General features: G+C 40.7%; 1 protein-coding gene across 2 annotated transcripts in view; it reads left to right on the plus strand.

The window, feature by feature from the left end:
* The window catches only part of UMAD1 (UBAP1-MVB12-associated (UMA) domain containing 1), a 62,885-nt gene that overhangs the window by 37,395 nt on the left and 1,950 nt on the right, over positions 1-23,540 (plus strand). For both annotated transcript variants that reach the window (XM_014940297.1, XM_014940296.1), the window contains exon 3: positions 11,632-11,717. In XM_014940297.1, the coding sequence (XP_014795783.1) occupies positions 11,632-11,717 (86 nt within the window). The remainder of the gene's footprint in view (positions 1-11,631; positions 11,718-23,540) is intronic.

The following is a 23,540-nucleotide window of genomic DNA, read 5'->3' on the forward strand; positions in this document are numbered from 1 at the left end:
CATATACAGCCTGACAGTAAGCAAGTGTTATTAGGTTATAGTTTTGGTTCTGGTTCATCATTTTTAGGGGTGTATTTTGCCTGTCTTACGGTTTTTATTATTAGGAACACCTACCTTTTGTTGCAGTTATCTAAAAAAATGAGGTGACACATGCAGAAGCTACACCTTGCAAGTTGTACTAAAGATGGCTTTCATCCAAACTGCGTATTCCACCTTAATTTGACTGTGCTGAGATTGCATTGACTGTGATGAGATTGTTTTATTTTATATGGTGCAGGGAAACGGATGGTCTTGGAGAGCAGGTGATGGGGAGTTGATTGATTTTTTTTGTCTTGATGAAGGAAATGACATCTTTTTTTATCATTGTGTTAATGTATATCAATAATAATGAGGAGGAGGAGGAGGATAATAATAAAATATTATAAAAATATGTGAAAATAATAAATAAAATTATTATTGTTATTACTTCCATGAGTTATCCTGTCACTGAATAGGTTAGTAGTGATCAGCTGATTAGCCATATCTTGGCAAGTTGGGTTTTTTTTTAGAGTTAAGAATTGCAGTTTCTATTTAATACATCTGCAGACTTGCTGGAGATGGTCATGAAAAGTATCTCCAGGCCCCCATGTGGTGTGTGTGTGCCTGGGGGAGGGCTTGGGTTGGGTTTTGTTTTTTATTCATAGAGAGAAACACTGACGTCGAAATCAAAAGCTCGGGAGTAAAAAGAAAACACTTGTTTCCAGAATAGTGAAGACTTTTTTTTTTTTTTTTTTTTTTTTTTATTTTTTTTTTGCTTCTTTTTTTTAAAGTCTTTGAAAATTTGGAAGTGGTGGGGTTTGTTTTTATTGTGCAAACTCTGCGGAAGAACAATTCCGAGGCGGTGCCATTCTTCCCGGCTGAATGGCCATTGGGTTGGGAGACGGAGCAGCTGCGGTGGTTTTAGCTCAGCTCACAAAACCCCTCGCTTTTGAATCAAGAACTTCAGATTCCGGGGTGGTTGGTGGTGCTGGAGATGGGCAGCTCAGCTCTGCCCTGCCAGGCAGCTGTAGGGTAATTGGGACAGGCGATGTGAAGCAAATATAAATGCTGGGTGGATGTCTTAAAAGCAAAACATGCACTGAACTGTAGCTGAATTATTTAAAAGGATGAGAAGCATTTATACAGGCAAGAATTTACTCCGCAGTGAAAGATTTTATGTATGGAGCTGTTCTTACATATATTGCATAAAACAGAATTTAAGTCCTCAGCGTTACCGTTCAAGTTGTACAGTGCAATAATCCAGGTTTTAGGGGAGTGTGTGCATAACTGCACATGGAGAAACGCCCCACTTCTCCAGTAACATTATTCCAAATATAATTGAGGTCTCTTTCTCAAATTGCCTGGGATGCGTTGGCTGTCGAAGTGTATGTATATACATCACATCTTCATACATTTACCTATTTTAAGAAAGAAAGACGCCTGTAATTTATCAAATGGAATAGAAGGCTCCCAGAGGCACTGAGAGGAGTCATTAATCTTTGGTGGCAGTTATGGCAGTTACACGTCGAGAAAAACTTTTTAAAGCAGGTAAGTATTGGGGAAATCAGTGCTCCATCTCATCTAATGTAAAACCTCAGGCTGACACTTTGTTTTAGAAGGGATTTTTCTAAATAGCAGTGTTTGACTAAACCAAAAATATCTTGTTTCGCATCACAAATCAGAAAGTGCTGACCATATGTTAAAAAAAAAAAAAGGTTGACTTTAAACATTTTGTAGTAATTTTATAGTCACAGTTAATAACTATTTTGAGCCTGGAGTGGCTGGTTGTATGCTTCACGCTGAACTATACATTCTTTATATACACCACAAGTTATGGATTAATTATACAGATTAGAATGTTTCACCCTTTCCAGAAGGGCTATTCCATTCTCTTGCTGCCTTTTTACATAAAGTTTAGCTTAACTTTTTCCAAAAAATACTATTCCCAACTAATCTGAAGATAACAGCCCTTGTGGCAGAACATGATGTTGCTCCGAGATATTATCCTTTGTTTTCAAACACTTTGTCCCATTTTATGTTTCCGATGTGTGGAGTCTCAACCCTCTCTGATGCTGACTAATTGGGGGGGCAGAAAGAGGGGGGAGAGGGAGACAATGTAAAAGGGTTAATCCGTTACACTGGTATTAATGAGTCAGCTGGATCCCTGCCATTCGGGCCTTTCTGGTTCACTTGTCACCCATTAGCACAAAATGACACTTAGTTTTGTGGGGAGCAACTGGGAGGACAGGAGGTATCACAGAACTTGGATGAGAACAGCCCTGTTTCAGGTTAATACAGGTAAATAAATCCATGCCGTTTGGGTCGAGATAAGAAAATAATCCTGTTTTCCTGCCCGACCCCTGGGAATGGTGGTAGGGCTGGGATGGTTTAAACTCACACGTGGTAGATCAGATCGTGGTCGGGTTGTTTTTTGAACTCCGTTCTCTGATGTGCTGCTGGGGCTTTGGGCTTTGGATGTACTCACCTGGCACTTGTGCATTAGGAGCAACGTGGTGAAAAAATGTCATTATTTGCACGTCAGTGCAGCTGAGAGCCCCTTTCTTAAATATGAGACCTCTTGTGACAAAGGTTTGGGAAGGTTTGATTGGGTATGAATGCAGCAGTAATGTTTCTGTGGTCTGTCCTGAGCTTTTAAGTTGGGATTCTGGGACAGTAACAAAGAGCCACTAATTCTAAGATGCATTGTATTTTCATTACTTTTGATTGCAACCATGATTAAAGCAGCAGATGGGGAGAAGAGAATCACGCTTCACAACACACTTGTAGTTCGGTTACTTTTTATAATGTTTTTTATTAATTTAGAATCATAGAATGGTTCAAGTTGGAAGGGACATTAAAGATCATACAGTTCGGCCCCCCCTGCCCTGGGCAGGGACACCTCCCACCAGCCCAGGTTGCTCCAAGCCCCCTCCAACCTGCCCTTGAACCCCTCCAGGGATGGGGCAGCCACAGCTTCTCTGGGCAACCTGGGCCAGGCTCTCACCACCCTCACACCAAACAAGTTCTTCCCCACATCTCAGCTCCATCTCCCCTCTTCCAGTGTCAAACCCTTCCCCCTCATCCTGTGGCTCCCCTCCCTGATAACAAAAGAATTTAGAATTCAGAAGTAAATTCAAGCAGAGACTCAGTATCTCTCTCTTACACCTTCATCCAACATAAACACAAGTCCAGGGGACTCCACTTGGATCTTACCATGATTAAGGCAAAGCCCCTGCTCTCACCCCATTCCTTCAATGGAGGCATCATTTCACCTCGGGTGCTCCTCCTGTGGTCCTCGCCTCTTCTCAAAGGAAACACAAACCCCGTTGTCTTCCAGACAGAGGTAGTGTCTGTAGGGAAGAAAATGGTGTAATATTGTGTTCATGGCCCTAGATGTTTTTTTTCCCTTCTAGTTTTTCTGCACATCAGGCTGCTTAATGATAGTGGGCTGATCACAGTGGGAGGATTTTGGGTTCTGAATATAGGACATGTTCCTGAGTGGAGGACACATAAACCAGTAATTGCATCATGGAAAGTGAATTCTCTCTTGTTTTGTGAAAATCATTAATCTACCGGAGCGGCTGCTTGTCAGATACAGGAGTTCAGGTCTTTGTGACCTAGAATTTCATCTCCCAGTTTCCAACCAGTGAAATAGGTATCTGGTAACACAGCCCGTGGTGTGTGGGATGGGTTGGTTCGTTGTTTCCTCGGGAGACAGCAGGGTGACATGGTTGGTCTGTGCTTTTTTCTGAGTACTGAGTTGAAAATGGAGGTAGGAAGGAATATGGCTGGAAATAGGAAAGAATAGCAGTGTGGTTGTTTCAGGTCTCATATCTGCAAAATTCCTCACATTCAAGGTTCATGTAACTGCGTCTTAAACAAAATCTATAAAAATTGGCATGACCTTACCTACTTTTTTACTGCTCTACCACCGAGAAATTAAATACTGGGGTGGATTCTTCGCATTGGTCAAGTAAAAGTTCAGATTTTTCATTAAATTACTTAGCCATAGTAATTATTAAAGCCAGTTTATGGAAGCCCTGAAAGAGCTGTTGTCTGGGCTCTTGCTGTTTTACTTCCAGAGATGGCTCCTGGACACAGCCCTTGGGCTTTGTGGAGTGGGTGTTCACTTCTCGGAGTCCCGGGGGCTGCCACAGTAAAAGTGAAAACAAGTTTCTCCCGAGGAGAAAGCAGAAGACAGAAAGCTAGTTGCACTGCTGACCCTTTAGGAAGAAAATTAAAAATAGTCATTAATCTCTAGTTTCCTACAGCCTACTGATAATAACAAAAAGGAGCGTTTCCTAGTATAATAAATTGTTTGGGTTTTTATTGATTTGTATGATGTCTAGATGTCTTGAGTGGAGGCTACCTTTAGATCTGAGGCTGCCTTTAGATCTGAAATACTGCCTTTTTTTTTTGTTTCCACGATGGAAGGCAGGACTGTTGCTATGGTTGGGTCTGTTTCCATGGGATGGCTGAGCCACTTCACCATCTGAAGAATGGAGCATCTTGCTTCTTCTGGAGGCAGAATTGCTTTCCATCATCCTCATGCCAGCTCTGGGGCTCACCTGACATCTGTGATTTAGCTCACGGAGCTGGCAGAAAACTAACCCAGCAGGAAAAAGAGTATGTATTTATATTTTTTAAGCAGTTTGGTGATCTCAGGTGGCCTGGGAGACCTCAGGAGACTCTGAGAGCCACAGAAGAAGAAAGAGCAGGAACACCAGGGCTGGGGGGAGAGGCAGGACCGCTCCTTTTGGCAGCACCCACTCAGCCTGACTCAGCCAGGTTGTGAAAACTCCCCCTTAGGTAATAGTGTTCAGGCTCCAGGTTGACTGACAGTTCTTCAAATAGTAGCCAGAAGGGAGTTCCCAGATGTACACGGTTTGTTTTTGTAGGGTGGCCTTGTCTGTTTTCAGTGTGTCGTGGTGTTGAAACAGATACTTATTCTATTCTAATCATGTTATTGCATGAAAATGTTCTGCAGAAAAATGACGTGTTCAGGGCGGACCTGTCTGGGAGCTTCACCTTCAGCAAGTGGGTAAAGAGCCACAGGACCTGGAAAGAGGAGGCTTTTTTAAACTTTGTAAACTAAATACCTCTATTCAGAAATTCTCGTTCATTTCGTTTTCCCCCCAAAATAACTTCTGCCCTCTTCTTTGGATACCTTTAAAGAATTCTGCCAATGCTTTTCTGTGCTGATACTTCAATCTTTTTTTTCCTAACAGATCTCCTCTACCACCTTTGTGTAATATGAAAATGCAATTGAGGATCCAAGCAGTTGTTAGAAACGTTTTAAAATCGAACGATTTAACAGTAATATGTTGAAGTGAACATTTCCATGCTGTTTACACACAAGTCAGAAGTAAACAAGAAGTTCTATAGTAGAGTTTCTTCTACAAAGCTGGCTTTAAAATAAAGTTCCTAGAACTACTAAACCAGCTTAAAGCACAAAAGTAATCGGCAAATAACACTTTAATCCTAGTTAATCCACATTATTGACCTGTGTGCTCTAATAAATAAATAAATAAATAAAATTATGTAGTTCTTTAATCATCTGTGTGGAGCTGGTTATTCACTAGAGAGGTCTGATCCACCGATTAGCTACTCTGCTGAATTTTGCCATATTTGCAGGCAGGTTAAATGGATTTATGCTTTATTTATTTATTATTTATTATATTTTATTTATTATGTCTTAAACTGTTTTGTTTAGTTGTTTTTTTGGTTTCATATCCCCTTCCTAAGACCAAGGTAGATCAGAAAATGGTAATAACACAATAGAATTAACAGTGTAAACCAAAAATAATATTTCGAGGAGTTCTGGAGGCAGAGATATTTCATTTGGTTTATTGAAGAATTTGTTGATATTGCTTTTGGATGTAGGTTTTCCTTTTTTTCAAGATTCAGAAGCTTTGTGTAAGAATTTTAGGTGTGTTTATAAACTTGTACTTGTTGCTACACAAAATCCAAACAGAGAATTTATGCTTCTTTTTAGGAAAACAAAATATGTTGGGTTCAGGAATAGTCTGCAAGCATGGGACACAAATGCAAAAGCAGCGTTGAGTGTAAAAATAATTAACATAATATAGATTGTCCAGTGACTTAAGATTGCCAGGCTGCCGTCTAGAAAATACCTCTGCTTCCCGGTACTTTCAGAGTTTCTAGAAGATTTGACAAAAGAAGTTTTTAATAACTGACATGAATGCTGTAGGCAGCTGCTCACACATCTGCCCCTCACAGCGTGTCCCACAGGAGGGAGTGGGACTAAGATGTAAGTGGCCCTAATATGGGTAGGCTGAATGATTAATTTACATTTTTTTCTGTGGGATTTTCCCCTTTTCTTTGTTATGTAAAACTTATTTCTTGTTTAAACGTACCTGAATTGCTATCAAGATGGAATAAGACACGACATTCCCTGACACGGGAGAAATGATGAAGTTCAGTTTATCATGGACCTTCTTGAGGCTCTCCCAGTCCTTCTGTCCTGCCCCAATACCCCTGGCTATTTCTCTGCATTATTATAGTGGTCTCCTTTGCCTTCATTCCCGGTGGCCAACCACAGCAGTATTGACCTACTAGCCAATTGACCTGCTTAGCAGGCCAAGAAGAACAAAGAGCAATGGGTTTTTCCTTCAACGTGGTCATTACTCCTGATCTCTTTTTACTACCCAGCTGCAGGTGATGATATTCTGCCAACGTCTTTGAGTCTTCTGTCTCTGTGCCAGGTTCAGCCACGTTTGATAACGTTTTCCTGCGTTATCAGGGACAGAAGGTTGGTCATGTAAATCTAATTCCATAGGAAACCAGCTTAAATTTGCATTATTTGTTTTCTAAGACGATTTGCATTTATGTAGCAAGCTTCATATGCAAATATTAGGCCTAGCAGCACCTCAGTTTTTGACAGGCAAATAATTTTAATGCATGCTGGACCTCCTCTGTGCTGTGGTGAGGGGTGGGCTATTTAGAAAGGCTGGTATGCACATTTCACTGGCGTTTAAGACCAGGTTGGATGGGGCTTTGAGCAACGTCTAGTGGGAGGTGTCTCTGCCCATGGCAGGGGGGTTGGAACTCGGTGATCTTTGAGGTCCTTTCCAACCCAAACCATTCTATGATTCTATGATCACTGAGGAGAAAGTACTTTCATGTGTGAAAGTACGTCACACCAGTTAAGAGAGAATGAGATCAATCCTCAGCATTTCTTTCTCTTTGACAGGAAATATCATAAGTTAAAACCAAAGTAAAATCAGATTTCATCATAGGGGTTCCTGACTCATAAATGAGTTTTACAGCTTTCTTTGAATATGACTGTGGACCTGGAGGTAACTCACAGTAGAAGGATAGATAGAAATAAGAGAGGCTGTGGAATCTCCATCTTTGGAGACTCAAAATTCAGCTGGAGAAGCACCTGAGGAACATCATTTCACTTTGAAGTTACTCCTGTGCCGATCTGCAGGCTGGACTAGCCTCAATATAAGGCTGCCAAAAACTTACCATGTGCCTTCACACGGGCTTACACAGACTTCCTTCTCAGTCACCCTTGTGCAACATAAACTCTTAAACTCCTGTTTTCCTGGAAGTTGCAGCTGTGGAGAATCTTTTTGCTGATATATTGGATTTTTAGGGGGTATTATTAGCTTGTTGAAATGAAACTGCTGTTGGTACGAAAAGCTTTTAATATGAAACCAGGATGAGGTGACCTGAAACTAGGATGACTTCATTGTTTTGCCAACTATAGATGTTCTTATAAGGCTGTTATGTCTTGGCCGTGTGTGCACGTGGAAGCTAATGAGGACGAATGTGTAAGTTTCATAACACTAATGCTAGATAGAATGGTAATCCCCTTGCTAAGAGGAGAACCACCAATGCCCCATCTCTCCCCTTGAAGAAGACAGCAACTGACCAGTGCCTTATTTGATTCAGATGGATCATTGGGTGGGCTGTCAATCACCAAATTGCTCACAGTTTATTATATTTTGCTATAATTATGTACAATCCATTGTTGGACTAGGTGGTCTTTAAAGAGCCTTTCCAGCCCAAACCATGATTTGATTCTATGCTCCTTAGCAAAGATTTCTAAAATTCTTCCCTTTGTCTTCTGTTAATTGTCTCGATCTCGTAAAACCAGCACAATTTGGTGTCCCCTTAAAATCAGTGTGCCTGGCCTGGCTGTCTTCCTTCTCTTGGGGAGAGAGGGGAAGATTTACAAGAAAGCAAGAAACTGCAGGAAAAACTTGATGCTTCCACAGAGTCTTTTCCTCACACCCAACTGTGTTGGGTTTCAAGCCTGAATTCTCTTTGTTCTTGCCATTTCTTTGCAGGATAAAGAAGATAATGACGGGCAACAAAGAGTTAAGCCACTAACTAAAGTATAGTGGAAAATAGCTGTTTTCCTTTTGAAGCTGAAGGTGACATTCGAAAAGTCGTGCGTTGGGTGGCTGGTTACTGCTCCCTGGGTTGCAATTGCTTCTCAGTCTCACGGGGTTCTGGCACAGACCAGGACAAATGGCAATCTCAATTAAAGAAGACTCTAACGTATATTTACAATCAGTTTTAATTTCTTAAAGTGAGGGTGGGATAGACTTTTAAGTGTTGTCTGTTGGTCGAGAGACTGCACAGCGTGAGGATAACGAAATGCTGGAAGAGGAAAGGGTATAAATAGAAACCCCACTTCCTTGTTGAGTAGAAGCCAAACTTGTGGTTGAAGGCATTTGCTTCGCTGTCTCATGGGGTTCTGGCACAGACCAGGACAAATGGCATGCAATTGCTTCTCAGTCTCACGGGGTTCTGGCACAGACCAGGACAAATGGCAATCTCAATTAAAGAAGACTCTAACGTATATTTACAATCAGTTTTAATTTCTTAAAGTGAGGGTGGGATAGACTTTTAAGTGTTGTCTGTTGGTCGAGAGACTGCACAGCGTGAGGATAACGAAATGCTGGAAGAGGAAAGGGTATAAATAGAAACCCCACTTCCTTGTTGAGTAGAAGCCAAACTTGTGGTTGAACCTTTCTCAACGAGAGTTTGCTGAGATCCAGATAGGCAGCTGGAGGCAGATTTCTGAAGAAACCAAAAATTCTGAGGTCTGAGGTGGGGATGGACATAGTACCTACTGAAGGCTGGGCTGAGTATTGCTTTCCTGCACAACACCTGGCTGCAGCCCTTGGAAAAATTGAGATATTGGTGGAACTCGGAGAACGTTGATGTAAATCCAGCACCAGCTCAGGGAAAGGAGAAACGTACGTCTGACCTTTGTTGGGCCTGGGAATGGCTGAATGGAACTTAAAAACGGCCTCCGGGCTGAGGATTTGAGTATGTGGACAGTAGGATAAATAGATCTACTGCTCTCTTTTTAGCCTCCCGGGCTGAGGATTTGAAGCATGTGGACAGTAGGATAAATAGATCTACTGCTCTCTTTTTGAACTTGAAAATATTTTTCTGTTGATAAGTAAGGGAATATTTCACAGCAGTGAGCATGATTATTTTTTTCCTGATAAATTTTTCCCAGTAAGGCCATGGATATTACCCATTATGCTGCTGCTTTTTGAACCATATGACACTGCATGGAGCACCCTTTATTTCTAATTCTTATAGTATCTAGATGGTATGTGACATTTTTAGGTATATGACTTAGGTATTTTTTTAATAGGAGTTTTATGACTGAAATATTGCATAATGCTTTTAAACCAAGGGATATATGAGCCAGAATCTAATTGTTTTGTTAAATGAGTCATCTTGTCTGTTATCTCTTAGTTAAAATACAGCTTTAAACTTGCTGTAGTTCAAACAAATTAATTCAAGAGATCTCATGGCCTGTATTCATGCAGGAGGTTGGGCTGTATGATTCCGGCGGTCCCTCTGGCCTCATCTATGGACATATTTGCTGTTCAGTTCCGATGAAAGACTTTTTTGGGAAGTGGTGGTGGGTATTTGGTAGCCCTTCCTACTGAGGTCATATGTTTGTAATTTTTTTTAGAGCCAGTTTGCAGTGGCTTGGTTTGGCAAAATTGTAATTATAGACCTATTTACATCAGGGTTGAGGAATTCTGTCTATTTGGTGTTTGCCTTCATCCACCTTCCCACCACGTAGGTAGATGGGAAGAGGAGATTGCAGGGTCGCAGTGGAGAAGAGGGAAAGCCAGATCAGAGGGAAGCATTTGAAAGGCTGAGCCTGAAGAGAGAAGAGAAATTATGGTTCCAGTTAAGGAAAGATATTAGAATTTAGGTCAATGGGAAACCAAGGCAAGGTGGACAAAAAAAAGGCTCAACAAGATGGGTCAGCTATGGGAAGGTTGGGAAGGTTGGGGACTGGTGGAGCTGGGGAAGTGTGTGAGAGTTAATTCATTATTTGGGCTGGTAGAAATAATGCTGACTAATCTGTCTGGATATTCGAGATGGGAACTGGTAAAAATACACTGAAAATACTGATTTATATGGAAAACTATTCTATCCTAGTGATATAATTTAAACTTGTTTTCACTTTTATCCACAACAAACACACCGAAGATGTGCCTTGCTGTCCTCTTCAGGTATCTGTTAGCCATTTTCACATCTCCCCAAGCCTTTGCAATCTTTCACTGCAGAGTCCAAGACCTCTTATAATTTTTCTTTGTAGGCCTTTTTACTTCATTACAAATGAAAAGGGTTGGTTTGGCATAGTTTATTTTCATGGCTGTTACCTCATGGTCTTACAGGTGCTTACAAATTTTGTTTTTCACCATATTGTGCGGTGGAATGGAAGATTAAATGACTTTTCATCTCCTTTATTCTTCCCCCCTCCCTTTTTTTTGATGAGATGGTGTGAATCCAAGTGCTTTGGAGTATTTTATATAGATTTTAAAAAGATCTTGAAAAGCGTCACTGGCTTCCAGGCATGGGCAGAGCTGGCTGCTGTTCCCAGAAGCTCCTGCCAGAGAAACCTCTGGAGAAAAGGCAACAGGAAAGCCAAAAACACAGGTTTACCAAAGGAGTTAAACTCCAGTAACTCGAACCCTTTCATTTAGAATTGCCTCTTTAAGGATACAGATTTTCAAAATACTCCAGAAAGCGGTGTCAGTTCGAATAAAAATAAAGTCAGACTTTTGTGCCTAAATCTTTCATATTGCTAAGCTTTTTCATCTTTCTTACAAACTCTTTGCTGAGTAGCACTAACAGCAGAAGGAGATAATCCACAAAATCTTTACAACTTCTTTTACACCCTCCCACCGACAGAGAAGATGGGAGAAGGTAGGCGAGGTGGATATTTGTTTTATAATATCTGAGAAGCTCGTACCGTGTCTCCTCCTTTGTCACTTTGCCAGCATTAGAATTGAAATTGTCTTGAAATGTGCAAAAATAAGGGCCTTGCTTTTTTTCTTTCTTTCCTTTTTTTTTTTTTTCTCTGAGTTTTTCCCCTTAACTAATTGCCACAGATTTATTCAAAGGTTTTGCAGACCACTTCTTAATGTTTTTCTCTTTCCTCATGTTCAAAATTGTAACATATACATGTGGCAACAGAGTTCCCCCTTTCCCAAGAAATTGTATAATTTGATTTTAGGAAAACTCAAGAGTTTTTATTATTCCGTATAAATTATGAAGGATTTCTGTAATTTAATAGGTGTGTTTTTCCTTTCCTAGGTGACACGATTGATGATCAAAGTAGAGAGTCAAAGGATAAAACTTCCTTCCCAGAGACCAGACCGATGTACAACCAACCTGCACAGGTAGGAGACTATTTCCTTACACACACCTGATGCAAATTCCACAGCAGCTCATTTAAGATACATGAATCATAGAATCATGGAATGGTTTGGGTTGGAAGGGACCTTAAAGATCATTGAGTTCCAACCCACTGCCCTGGGCAGGGACACCTCCTACCAGACCAGGTTGCCCAGATGTCCTGCAGGAGGCAGTTCCAACACATTCAATGCTCTGGATCTTCCCTAGACTGGGAACGTGCTCAGCCTTCCTTGTCAGCTCTCATAAGAGAAGGATTTCTAGGAATTAGAAGGCAATATTATCAAGGCCACCAATATTGATTTGGAAAAGCAATAGTAGTGTGGCTGGGCTGTAGGTGCTGCTGAGCACTGTATTTTTGTACTTGAAAGGTGTGAGCATGAAACTGTATGCGGAATGTTACCCAATGGTTAGCGTGGTGAGTGGTAATGGAAAATGTCAAACATTTACATAAGGCATTTATTTCCACAGCCACCATTGTAAGTAACGTGCTGTAGATGTGTGAGTATAATGGGCTGTCATTAGTGTGTGTTTGCTTTCTGTTTCAGCACTGTATGGCCATAAATCTGGCCTTCTTTTTCTTCATCTGGTTTATTTAGTATTTAATCCATGTATACCAAAGAGGGCTTTTGAGAATATTTTTGCATGTGATGACACATATTTTCTCCTCCATCTCCTCTGAAAATGTTTTTGTGATGAGTATGAGCCCGTTTTCCATTGCCATGTAGTTTTAGATATTTGCAAGATAACTATAAGACATTTTGCTTGGACTTTTTGTGCTGTTGGGGTGTTAGGTGGGGGTTTTTTTTGCTTAACCTATATTTTCTCCTTCTCCTTTCTAGCCTTGAAACTAACTGAGTCTCTGTCTCTCTCTCCTCAATGCCTCAATTTTAATATTTATTATTGCTAAGTCCCTTGGTTGTTGCCTATCAGATAATGTTGCATCTTTAAGATGGGTCAACACCTGTGCGTGATCAGTAGTCTCCTTTTTTAATTTCAAATTAAACACTACATCCAATACATAAATCTTTTAATTCATGTAAGTAATGAGTGGTTTCCCTTATGATTTCCTCCTTGGGGAGGGACTCTCTATCAGGGAATGTAGTGATAGTATGAGGGGTAACAGTTTGACACTGAAAGAGGGAAGATGGAGATGAGATGTAGGGAAGGAATTCTTTGGTGTGAGGGTGGTGAGAGCCTGGCCCAGGTTGCCCCGAGAAGCTGTGGCTGCCCCATCCCTGGAGGGGTTCAAGGCCAGGTTGGAGGGGGCTTGGAGCAACCTGCTCTGGTGGGAGGTGTCCCTGCCCAGGGCAGGGGGTGGCACTGGATGGACTTTAAGGTCCCTTCCAACCCAAACCATTCTATGATTCTGTGATAATGTGGGAATACAAATGAGTTACAATTAATCACAAAATTTTAGTCTCCTTGTGCATCTGAGAATTTTGGGGCAGTGTAATGAACTGATGCTGTGGTTACCTCCTGCACAGCCAGAATTTCCCTTAATGTGATGTTCTCAATAGGGACTGGGAGCTGCCAGTTACTGCAGCGTCAGTGGTTTGTTCAGTTCTGTGGAATTTCAGGAAAATAGGATCTTGTGTAGATTTTAAGTGTTTATGAGTTAGAGGAAAGAAGCAAAGATTTCAAAATAAACTATCAGATATTACAGCAAAAAATAAAACAAAGATTTATTTAAAATTTTCCTTTAAAAGACATATATGCCACAAAAATACTTGTATAAACTGGCTTGTGACAACAACAGTTAAATTAAGATACAGCATTTGGTAGTATCTAAGTTATTAATTCCAGTCTAGATTTCAGTATTTTGACTTTACGTTTACTCTAAGGAGTCCTCAGTTTCTCAAATTAAATAGAGTAACCAAGGATCATGGAAATGAAATGGGTAATTCTGGCCATTAAAAAAGCAATATTGCTCCTTGCAGTGGTGAGTATAATTGTTCCTCTTAGCAGTATGAGTATATTTTTATAAATTTGTGGGAGAACTCTACCAATTTAGCAAAACTGGAAAAGCGTTGTATTTCATGTTCGATATGTCGTGCAGACATAGAATGTTAATTGCAATAACAAACTTGTTAGCATGAAGACAAGAATACTTCATAGACAGAGTGCTTTAAAATCTATTTGTTAGGCTGCAAAGTAGTGTCAGAAATTGGTCATGTGGAGTTGAACAGAAGAGAAATGTGATTGAAAGAAGAATGAAGTAATACTCTGTTCATGGGTCACTTCCTCATTCAAAAGGGAAATGAGGTTGAGTTTGATTTTTTTTTTTTTTTAAGTATCTTCTGGAGTATTTTTTGGTGAATGACATCATCTTTGGCATTTCCCATTTACTTGGGTACTACTGGATTTGTTTGCTGTACAATCACTGAATTCTCAAATACCTATTTTTTGTATAATCTTGCATAAATTATTGAAACTCACAAATAAAAGTTGACACCAAGAGCAGCTCCTGGCAACGAGCAAGAGATGACAGAACCTCTTGTAACAACTGCCCCACCTGCACTCTGCGTTATTTTGGGAGGGTTTGATATTGCATGTGTGTTGGAGGAACTGCAGATATTTAGAAACTGGTTGGAGGAAGGGTGTTCTCAAAGGCCAGCTTTAGCCCAAACGTTTCATCTTCTGCTGCAGAGAGTGGGAAGAGAAGCTCCTGCTTTGAATGGTGACCCACGCAGTGTCTTCTCCATCTTGGTGGGTATGGGTGGAGGTTGGGAGGGTCATCTCCCAATGCCCACATGCAGTGTCCTGCAGGGTAATTAGTGCTCTGGGTCTAATCAGACACGTACCATCCTGCTGAGGTTGCTTCAGGCTCAGGAACTAGAAGTCAGAGGCACATTTAAGTGCTTTTCTGGACTGGGGCCAAAATCCTTAGGGCCCCGCAGGGCCAAGAACTTAAAGGAGTCTCTCTGTGACACTGAAATACAAAGCTGCTAATTTTAACTGCAAGGCCATCGTAATAGAAAGAGATACTACGTTTTATTTCATCATGCTTGCCAGTTTTCTGTTATTATAGTACAATTTCCAGATAATTCAATCTTTATCTGCTCTCACTGGGAATTCAGGGTTAGAGAAAAGAATGGGAAGGTTAGTTTTGATATATGAAGAGTGCAGGAAACCCTGGTGACGTGGTGGGCTTATTTTTGATAATGAGCTGTTCCGTTGGTAAAGCAAATTAGTGCAACCATGTATTTTTGTCCTACTGTGAGAGCAATTATGCACCATATCTATTAGGAGGCATAAAAAAAAAAATATTTTGACAGATGGTATGGCTGTGAATTAGGATTTATGAAGATTATTGTATGTCTGGTGTCCGGGACACCTGGGATTATTAAATTGATGTAAGAAACAACAACAACAACAAATTTCATTTCTGATAATAGCTGCAGTGGTTTGTGTCTCCCCACTGTCACCTTAAGAAGCAGCTTGTGTTTATTTGATATTGCGCATCCTGAGAATCTGACATGTGCTTTGAGCCAGCAGATATCAGCAGATTTAATGGGTGAAAACTCTACCAGTAACTGTATTAAAATAAGCTACCAAAAAGAAAAGCTGTCTTTAGATTGTAAATTAAGATTTTTCTCTTGCTGGGTGTTCTTTTTGTTTTGTTTTGTGTTTATAGTCCTATTTCTCCCTCTATCTAAGGAGCTTGTTACGCATTTTCTAGGGCAAGAGAGAATCCCCCAAGGGATTGCTTAATCCATAATTATCTAATTTATATGTTGTTGTTATAGCCACTCTTAATTATATACCTTGCTGTGATTCTTACCATCACAGGACGTAGCTTTCTTTATGAATTGCAATAGTTCTGGTATGGTCCTTGTGCCCTTTCTTTTTGTAATTTGCTGCTATAAACCCAGAATGGAGCAGAGAGAAAATCTACATTTCCTGAAGTAAATTTAAAATCATCTATGGTTTTCTGCATAGAGATAGCGGTGGGCACTGGTTTTGGCAAGTACCTAAAGAAATTAGAAAAAAATGCTTTTATAACTGAATTGGAAGATAATATCCTTATTAAATTGATCCTTTGTAAAGCTGCTGTATAAGGATTCTGAACAGAGGTAAATAAGAGTTTCCTGGCATCTGGTTAGGGGTCGGATTAGTCAATTGGAAAGACAGAAATAATATGAGATATAAAATATCAAGGAGGAGATAATGGGAGGTGTGGGTGCACAGGGCGGAGGGGGGAATAATATAACTTTCTTTTTACTCATTTAGAGACATTAGCAAGTATTGCTGAAGGTGATGGACTTTTAAGATACCCTTTGGAGCCCATCTCCTGATAGAATGAGCAGAGATGCTGATTTTATTTTATTTTTTAAGAAAAAAGATAACATTAAAATTAATTTATTCTTCCAGACCTATTATTGCCCAGTTTTCAGTGAAGCTCAGCTGACTGGATTGTTTTGAGAAGTTACTGGAAAAGGAGCTGGTACTGATTGTGTGTCTCAGTGTACAGGGCAGAGGGCCCTGGATTTTAAGACTCGAGAAGGATGTTCTGGGCTGGATTTATGGCATCATTTTAAATTCTTACATTTGCTTTAGAGAAGGGAGGGGGGTTATATTTCAAAATTATTGGCTGATGCTTCTGATTAGTTTGCTTTTTTTTGATAAGATATTGTTTCTGTAGGGGGGTTATATTTCAAAATTATTGGCCGATGCTCGTGATTAGTTTGCTTTTTTTTGATAAGATATTGTTTCTGTAGAAAATGTTACTGCTTAGATTGGCTTTTTTTTTTTTTCTTTAAGCTCTCCTAAGCTGGAATTCTAGCCGTGGCCTGGTTGGATTAATTGCTTGTCATATGTCATATTAATTCCAAGATCTTCTTTTTTACCTACAAAGCCCTTAAAGCGTGTTGTTCCATATTTTCTCTCTTCTTAATTGGGTATGTAAGCAATAATCACTTAATGAAATTATCCAGTCTTAGAAGGGACCAGAATAGGTCTGTAGCAGGTCATCAGGCAGGTTCTTCTCCCTGAACGCTGGGACTGCCAGGAGAAACATCTTATGTTTCACTCAACTGTTGTGTGTGATGGTAAGCTGTAGGAAGTGAAGTTTTAACATCACCTTTGAAGAAGGATGAGGCTGGAATTCTAGCCGTGGCCTGGTTGGATTAATTGCTTGTCATATGTCATATTAATTCCAAGATCTTCTTTTTTACCTACAAAGCCCTTAAAGCGTGTTGTTCCATATTTTCTCTCTTCTTAATTGGGTATGTAAGCAATAATCACTTAATGAAATTATCCAGTCTTAGAAGGGACCAGAATAGGTCTGTAGCAGGTCATCAGGCAGGTTCTTCTCCCTGAACGCTGGGACTGCCAGGAGAAACATCTTATGTTTCACTCAACTGTTGTGTGTGATGGTAAGCTGTAGGAAGTGAAGTTTTAACATCACCTTTGAAGAAGGATGAGTAGAATGCTAAGTCAATTGTCTTTTTTCTTAAAGGGAAGTATTATATTTTTAGATGCGGGGAACTGGAGTGGAAATGGAGAGATGTGAATTAACGTGGTCGTCACCAACTTCCTCTCCGAACTTAGAAAACAGTTCATTTTCCAAAAAAACAGTAATGTAGCTCTTGGCGAGTGTGAGATACCTCTAAACCCTTTGTTTAACTTCAGCTGAGGTTTCATTACAAGACCCAGGGAAGCCTTTACAGTCTTTTAGAGTGGGTTTGAGTGCTCTGTCTGGCCACCCAATACACGTAAATGCAACAAAGAGATGGGAGCATCCCTCCTTCCTGGAGGAGACAAAACCAGCTCACACGGATGGTATCTCTTCATCGTTTAGTGCCTCTCAATAGCAACAAACATACCCACATGTGAAAAGTTCATAACATGGTGAAACTGGCCTGGTTGGGAATTCATTTTGAGAGTGAGGGTTTAATAAAGGAATATATTCTGCTCATTTCAAAAAGGACAGGGAACTGCTGAAGAGGGTACAGCAGAGGGCTACAGAGATGATGAGGGGCCTGGGACATTTCTTTGATGAAGAAAGGCTGAAGGACTTGGGTCTTTTTACCCTGGAGAAGAGAAGACTGAGGGGGGGATCTGATCAACACCTATAAATACTGAAAGGGTGGGTGTCAGGAGGATGGGGCCAGGCTTTTTTCAGTGGTGCCCAGGGACAGGACAAGAGGGAACAGGCACAAACTTCAACATAAGAAGCTCCATCTCAACATGAGGAGGAACTTCTTTGCTGTGAGGGTGGCAGAGCCCTGGCAGAGGCTGCCCAGGGAGGTGGTGGAGTCTCCATCTCTGGAGACATTCCAACCCCCCTGGACACGTTCCTGTGGGACCTGCTCTGGGTGACCCTGCTCTGGCAGGGGGTTGGACTGGGTGATCTCCAGAAATCCCTTCCAACCCCATAGCATTCTGGGATTTTTTAGCCTTTCTCTAATTTGGGGATCTTCTGACTCACTTAATCCCCAGATAAAACTACCGATTGTCCTGTATCTCTTGCCCAAACCCATGAGGTTGGACTAAAAGCCGGTGATGCTGGTTCACTTTGCTGCTGTCAACAAATTGATTGGTCAGTCCTCCTGCCTCTGGGCTTTCCAAATATTAAAATTGATCTAAAAGGCGATGTAGATCATACATCCCTGGAGGAGCCCAAGCTCTAACAGCCCGATGGGGTGTTTACAACACGATGCATTAGCGGAAAACGGTGCCGGAAGGACCCGTGTGGGGCAGCTCAGGGTAATTACCATAAACGCCAAGTAAGGAAAATACCAAGGTCTTTAGGTTGGTTTCACTGTCACTTTCAGGAGAAAAACCCCCCAAAATGCAGCCAGCAGTGGGCAGACCATATTAATGGAAAGGAAATGTGACATGGAAACTGTCTTGTTTCAGACCAAAGTGCTAATGTTTGTTTTTCTGATGGTTTTTCTGTACTCCCCATCGCCGTGCCCTGAGCCTTTCACTGGCACGTGCTGCTGCTGCCATTCCTGCCTGAAAAAATCCCCAGCACTTCACTCCTCCTCAGTTGTACCAGACCTGTGAGAGGCTGTGCATTGGGTAGCACATGGACCAATTTTGTTCTAAAGCATTTTTAAAATTATGAGATAAAACGGAAATTATTTGTTTGAAAATTTATTTTCTTTCCTTCCACACTATGACAAATTCTAAGGAAACTTTTCTGGTGTTTTAATGCAATTAATAGACCTGCTTGATAAAAACAAATCTATTTTAAAATCCAATACAGCGCTCTTCCTCCTTTTAATTATGGTCCTATTATCTTCCTTACACAGAGAACCAGGAGGTTGAAAAATCCACCTTGATTCAACGAGATGACTGTTATTTGTTTCCTTTTATGTAATTAATTAATTATTGGATCCTTTACTGCTTAAAAAGCCATCGTGCTTGGTTTTTCCTGCATCTCAAAGCCTGAGCTGAGGACAGAGAGCCTTAGGAAGAGCCAGGGGTTTGGCTACTTAAGAAAACTGCTGGAAGCACCTCCAGGGACGTTGTTCACAGGTATCACTGGAGGAAGCTTCACCAGGGCTCAGAGTAGTAATTCTTTTCTGCTCGCTGTACTGAATTAGCTTTTTTTCTGAAAACCAAACCCAAGATCCTTTCCTTTCCCTTTCCTCTTACTGTAGATGGAAATTGTAGTCCCTCCCTCTTTTTTCCTCCCCCTGATGTTCATGTTCTAGGGAGATATTTTGTGGACGTTGCTGACTGCCTCAGTTGCTCAAGGAGAAATTTCCTTTTCTTCTCAAAACAATAACTCCTGATTGACGCAGCTTTTCCCAGTTGTCCCAATTCGCTGAAAAATTTATTGACTTTTTTGGGGGAAACCACGTTTGCTAAATATTTTCTAACTATTCTTCTGTGTTGAATTGTCTAAGTTCTTAAGCAGACAGCTCCCATTCCTGGTCAAGTCCTGGGATTTTCATACACTTGTTAGAATAATGAGAGAATGCAGTATTATCCCTGTTTTTTAGAAGTTCTGCTTTATGGAAATCTACCATCTTGGGGCAAATGTCATCTTTTTTTGTGCCGTAGCAGGTTACTGTGTTGGAGCTTCTACAATAGCAGAGGTTGTGAACCAGAGGGAGAGACGTGGAGGGACAGAAACAGGTTCTTTAAGCTCCTCCGGTTCAGGACATCAGTTTCCCAAAAAGTCTTCAGGCTATTTTTTTTTTCCTGGGAGCAGGAAAGCTCAAATCTTGTTGTCACTAACTACATCGACCAAACGTAGCTGCTAAATTAAAATGGATTATTTAAATACTGTTTATTTCAATATGCAATTAAAGTTTAATAGAAAATTAATTTCTTTGTACATTCCCTGGCTGTATTGAAAAGCTAAAATACAGCCTTTCCTCCTGACTCCAGCTCTGTTAAAAGAGTATTTTCTAGGGGGTTGTGTAGCATTTGCATCCCAGTTATTTAAAAATTATTGCCCCACGTACAAAGATTTCATTCCCAGTTCAAGTGGCTTCCATAGATAACTGAATTTTAACAGTTAATAGCTGAATTTTGTATTACATCAGGAAAGAAGGTAGCGGCAAAACAAACGTGAGTACTTTGTGCTTTTGGACGACGCTGAAGTTCCAGAACGACTCCATGGTCAGCATTTATCAGGCTTCTCTCTTCATTTTGCAATATATTGACTTGTCCTTCGGTTCTGGTGTGGGGCTGCGGGTGCGTTGCTGGGAGCCAGGAGCTGCCTGCAGTTTCAGTCACCCTTCTCCTGGCTCACAGGTTACTTGCTATAGGAATTTTCATCAAGTTTTTAATCTCTCAACATACATACTCCAGGAAAGAAAAAAATTAAAATAAATCTGGCCTAGTTAGTCATGTTTCCTGGCACTGGCAGATATTAACTGTTAAAATTCAGCAGATGCAAAAGTGCTAAAATTGGTTGGGATAGAAGAAAAGATAAGATAATAATGATTTTTTTTATGGTGGGAAATTAAGACTTAGCATTGTTAATAAAAATTTAGAATCCTTTTCTGCTTCCTTCTTATTTCTGCTTTCTCTCAGTTCTGCAGTCTTTCTTCATGTTGCACCTTATGCCTGTTTGTTCCCAGTTTTATAGTTTCTCATTATAGATACCTGTGTTTGAGATGTTCCAGTTCTCTGTCTTTAAACAATTATTAAAGGAAATAATTAAATAATAGGAATTAGGAATAAAGACATAAAAGTAGGAATTAGGAGTAAAAATAACATTATACAATTTTGATTATATTAAGTTCAACATATTTGCTAAATTTATCACCAACCCCCTTCCAAATACGTTCTGTGCCCAATTGTTATTACAGGAGATTAACTGAAAACAGAACTTTAATCTTGTTCTGGTTTGAGTTTGCAAAATTGTTAGCAAAGAACAAGGTTTTTCTCCTAGGATGAAGAAACGAGTTGGGTTAGACAGTAGATATGCAGTCTTTGGTGGTAATTCATATTTTTCAGGGTAGAATTGCATTTTACAAGGGTTTCATAAATGAAACTCACAGGAACCTCCAGTATTTACCAGGATAATTCAACTAACACACTTTTACAGGGGGATATTTGAAGTATCCAGAGTTCAAATGGCAACCTCTGCAGAGATTAACAGTTCTATCCGTTAGAGAGGGCAAGGAGCATCTACTAATTACAGGCAGTTCATTCTGCATTTAAGGTATCAAATTGTTGCTATGTTAGAGAAAAAGCCAGCTCTAAATAATTACACTTTTCTATTTGCTTTAATACCAATAAGGATGTACAAATATACATTGTTATTGATACTGAAAGTGAGGTTCAGCGAAGATTCCCCTACGGTTCTGTGCAGGGGGGAGCTTTGCAAAAACAACGAAAAACTGTACAATGTCACAGGTACTTTTTGCTGTTTCTTTAGATTTTTTTATTTATTTGAGTTTTCAGCAACTTTAACCTGACCTTGATTCCATTCCAGCCTAAGGAATGGCTGAAAAGCACGCTTTAAAGCAGAAAATTAAAAAGAAAAAAGAAGAATTTACTGTAGAGGGCAATTTTATAGTTAAGTTAGTTTTGAAATAACATATAACACCTTGTTGTTGGAGCGCAGTAAGTACCTGGTGGCCAGCAACCATATATATTTAGGGATCATTTATTTTATTCCCGTTCATTTGGGTTGCAAACCAAGAAGGAAGAAGACACCTTGCTTATTTGAATTACATTTGATTACCCCACCTTCCATAAATTGAACTGATTTCTTGAGTCCCCGGTGTTTGGTGAGATGTAAATTGTTTGGTGATCTTATGAGCATGTTCAATTAATACTTCTCGTAGCAGGATTGCGTGTCATAGCGTCTGGCAGGGCTTGGTTGAGCTCACGTCTGGAGAATCTGCTCTGAAGAGATTGTGTTCTGGATAAATAACTCAGGCATTTAAGCAGGAACCAGCGTGACTGATGTGGGATGTTGCATTCTCCAGGACTTGCAGTTCTGTCTGTGCTTGAGGAACGCAGAGGTGAAGACAGAAGGCATTTTGTAACCTTGCCTTTGATGGCATCACGTGGCTTTGTGCTGGTGTTTGCCCTGGAACCAGTTTGGGCGATGGACGGTCTTTACTGGAGCGTCCAGTTCTTCCTTACATTTCCACAGTCGCTATAAAAGCTGCTGGTCAGGTTGGCTTCAGCAAGGTCTTCTCCATGTTGGGGCTTCTCCAGCGTGACAGTGAAATACGTCTTGGCTTAAGGGGTGTCTTTATGGTTTGGAAGCCCAGAAGGATGTCTGGCTTGACAAGATCAAGATGGGTAGACGTAGTGCTTAGACATATGGTCCAGTGATGGGTTCTGTCAGTGCTGGATTGATGGTTGGACTCGATGATCTGAAAGGTCCCTTCCAACCCAGGAAATTCTATGGTTCTTGGATCAGTTCTGCGTGGCAGAGGGCAGTGGGTGCCTCTAACGACTGCGCTGTGGATCAGTTCTGCAGGCAAAGGGCAGTGGGTGCCTCTAACGACTGCGCTGGGCAGGGCTGAAAAATTACTTCTTGCAACCTCAACTGTTGAGGACAGGAACTTTTTTTCTCTGTAGACAATATGATGTGGAGATAATATAATATATGCCCTAACCCACATGACACACGGTACCAGATAACAGGATGGACTCCACAGTACTCAGGGAATGACACTGCAGGTGGGACAGAGTTTCCCCGCAGCCCATCTCCAGGTAACTCTCCAGATGACCTGTGACCAGCATTTTTCTACCCCATGTTTGAGTTTTGCCTACTTTATTGAAGAATCGTCCTCCCCAGGTTGTGTATTTTTCCCATTGCATGATTTGTTGGGATGTCAGTCAATAATAGTAACCAAAAATGGGAACTTGATATAAATAAAAAAGTGAATATAAACATTTGAAGATAGTGAAAACCAGCCATTTTCATGGGGAAGACAGTGGGGGTTTTGTGTGAAACTCAAACAGGGAATCTTGAGTGCTTTTCCCATTTCTGCTGTAAACTAATTTCGTCATATTGGACCCAAGAGCTTCTCGTGAGGGGTTGGGACTCAAAGACCGTTGGATCTGAGATCAGATTATGGCATTTGTTCATCAACTTAGGAAAAGAATTTCCCTTAAATGATGAAAAAGTCCCAGCAGCCTTAAGGGTTTCTTTCCTAAATGCAGAGTAACGTTGGGTGGAGAAACCCCGCTAATCGTTCTTTAGCCTTAATTTGAGTCAAGCTGACCTGAAGAATTAAATCAACATGCATTAAGAATTCACAGAATCATAGAATCATAGAATTGCCCAGGCCGGAAGGGACCTACAAAGGCCATCTAGTCCGCCCCCCCCGCAGTCAGCAGGGACCCCCCCAACTAGACCAGGTTGCCCAGGGCCT

This window comes from Calidris pugnax, unplaced genomic scaffold (assembly GCF_001431845.1).
Source record: "Calidris pugnax isolate Ruff unplaced genomic scaffold, ASM143184v1 scaffold76, whole genome shotgun sequence".
NCBI classification, from domain to species: domain Eukaryota; kingdom Metazoa; phylum Chordata; class Aves; order Charadriiformes; family Scolopacidae; genus Calidris; species Calidris pugnax.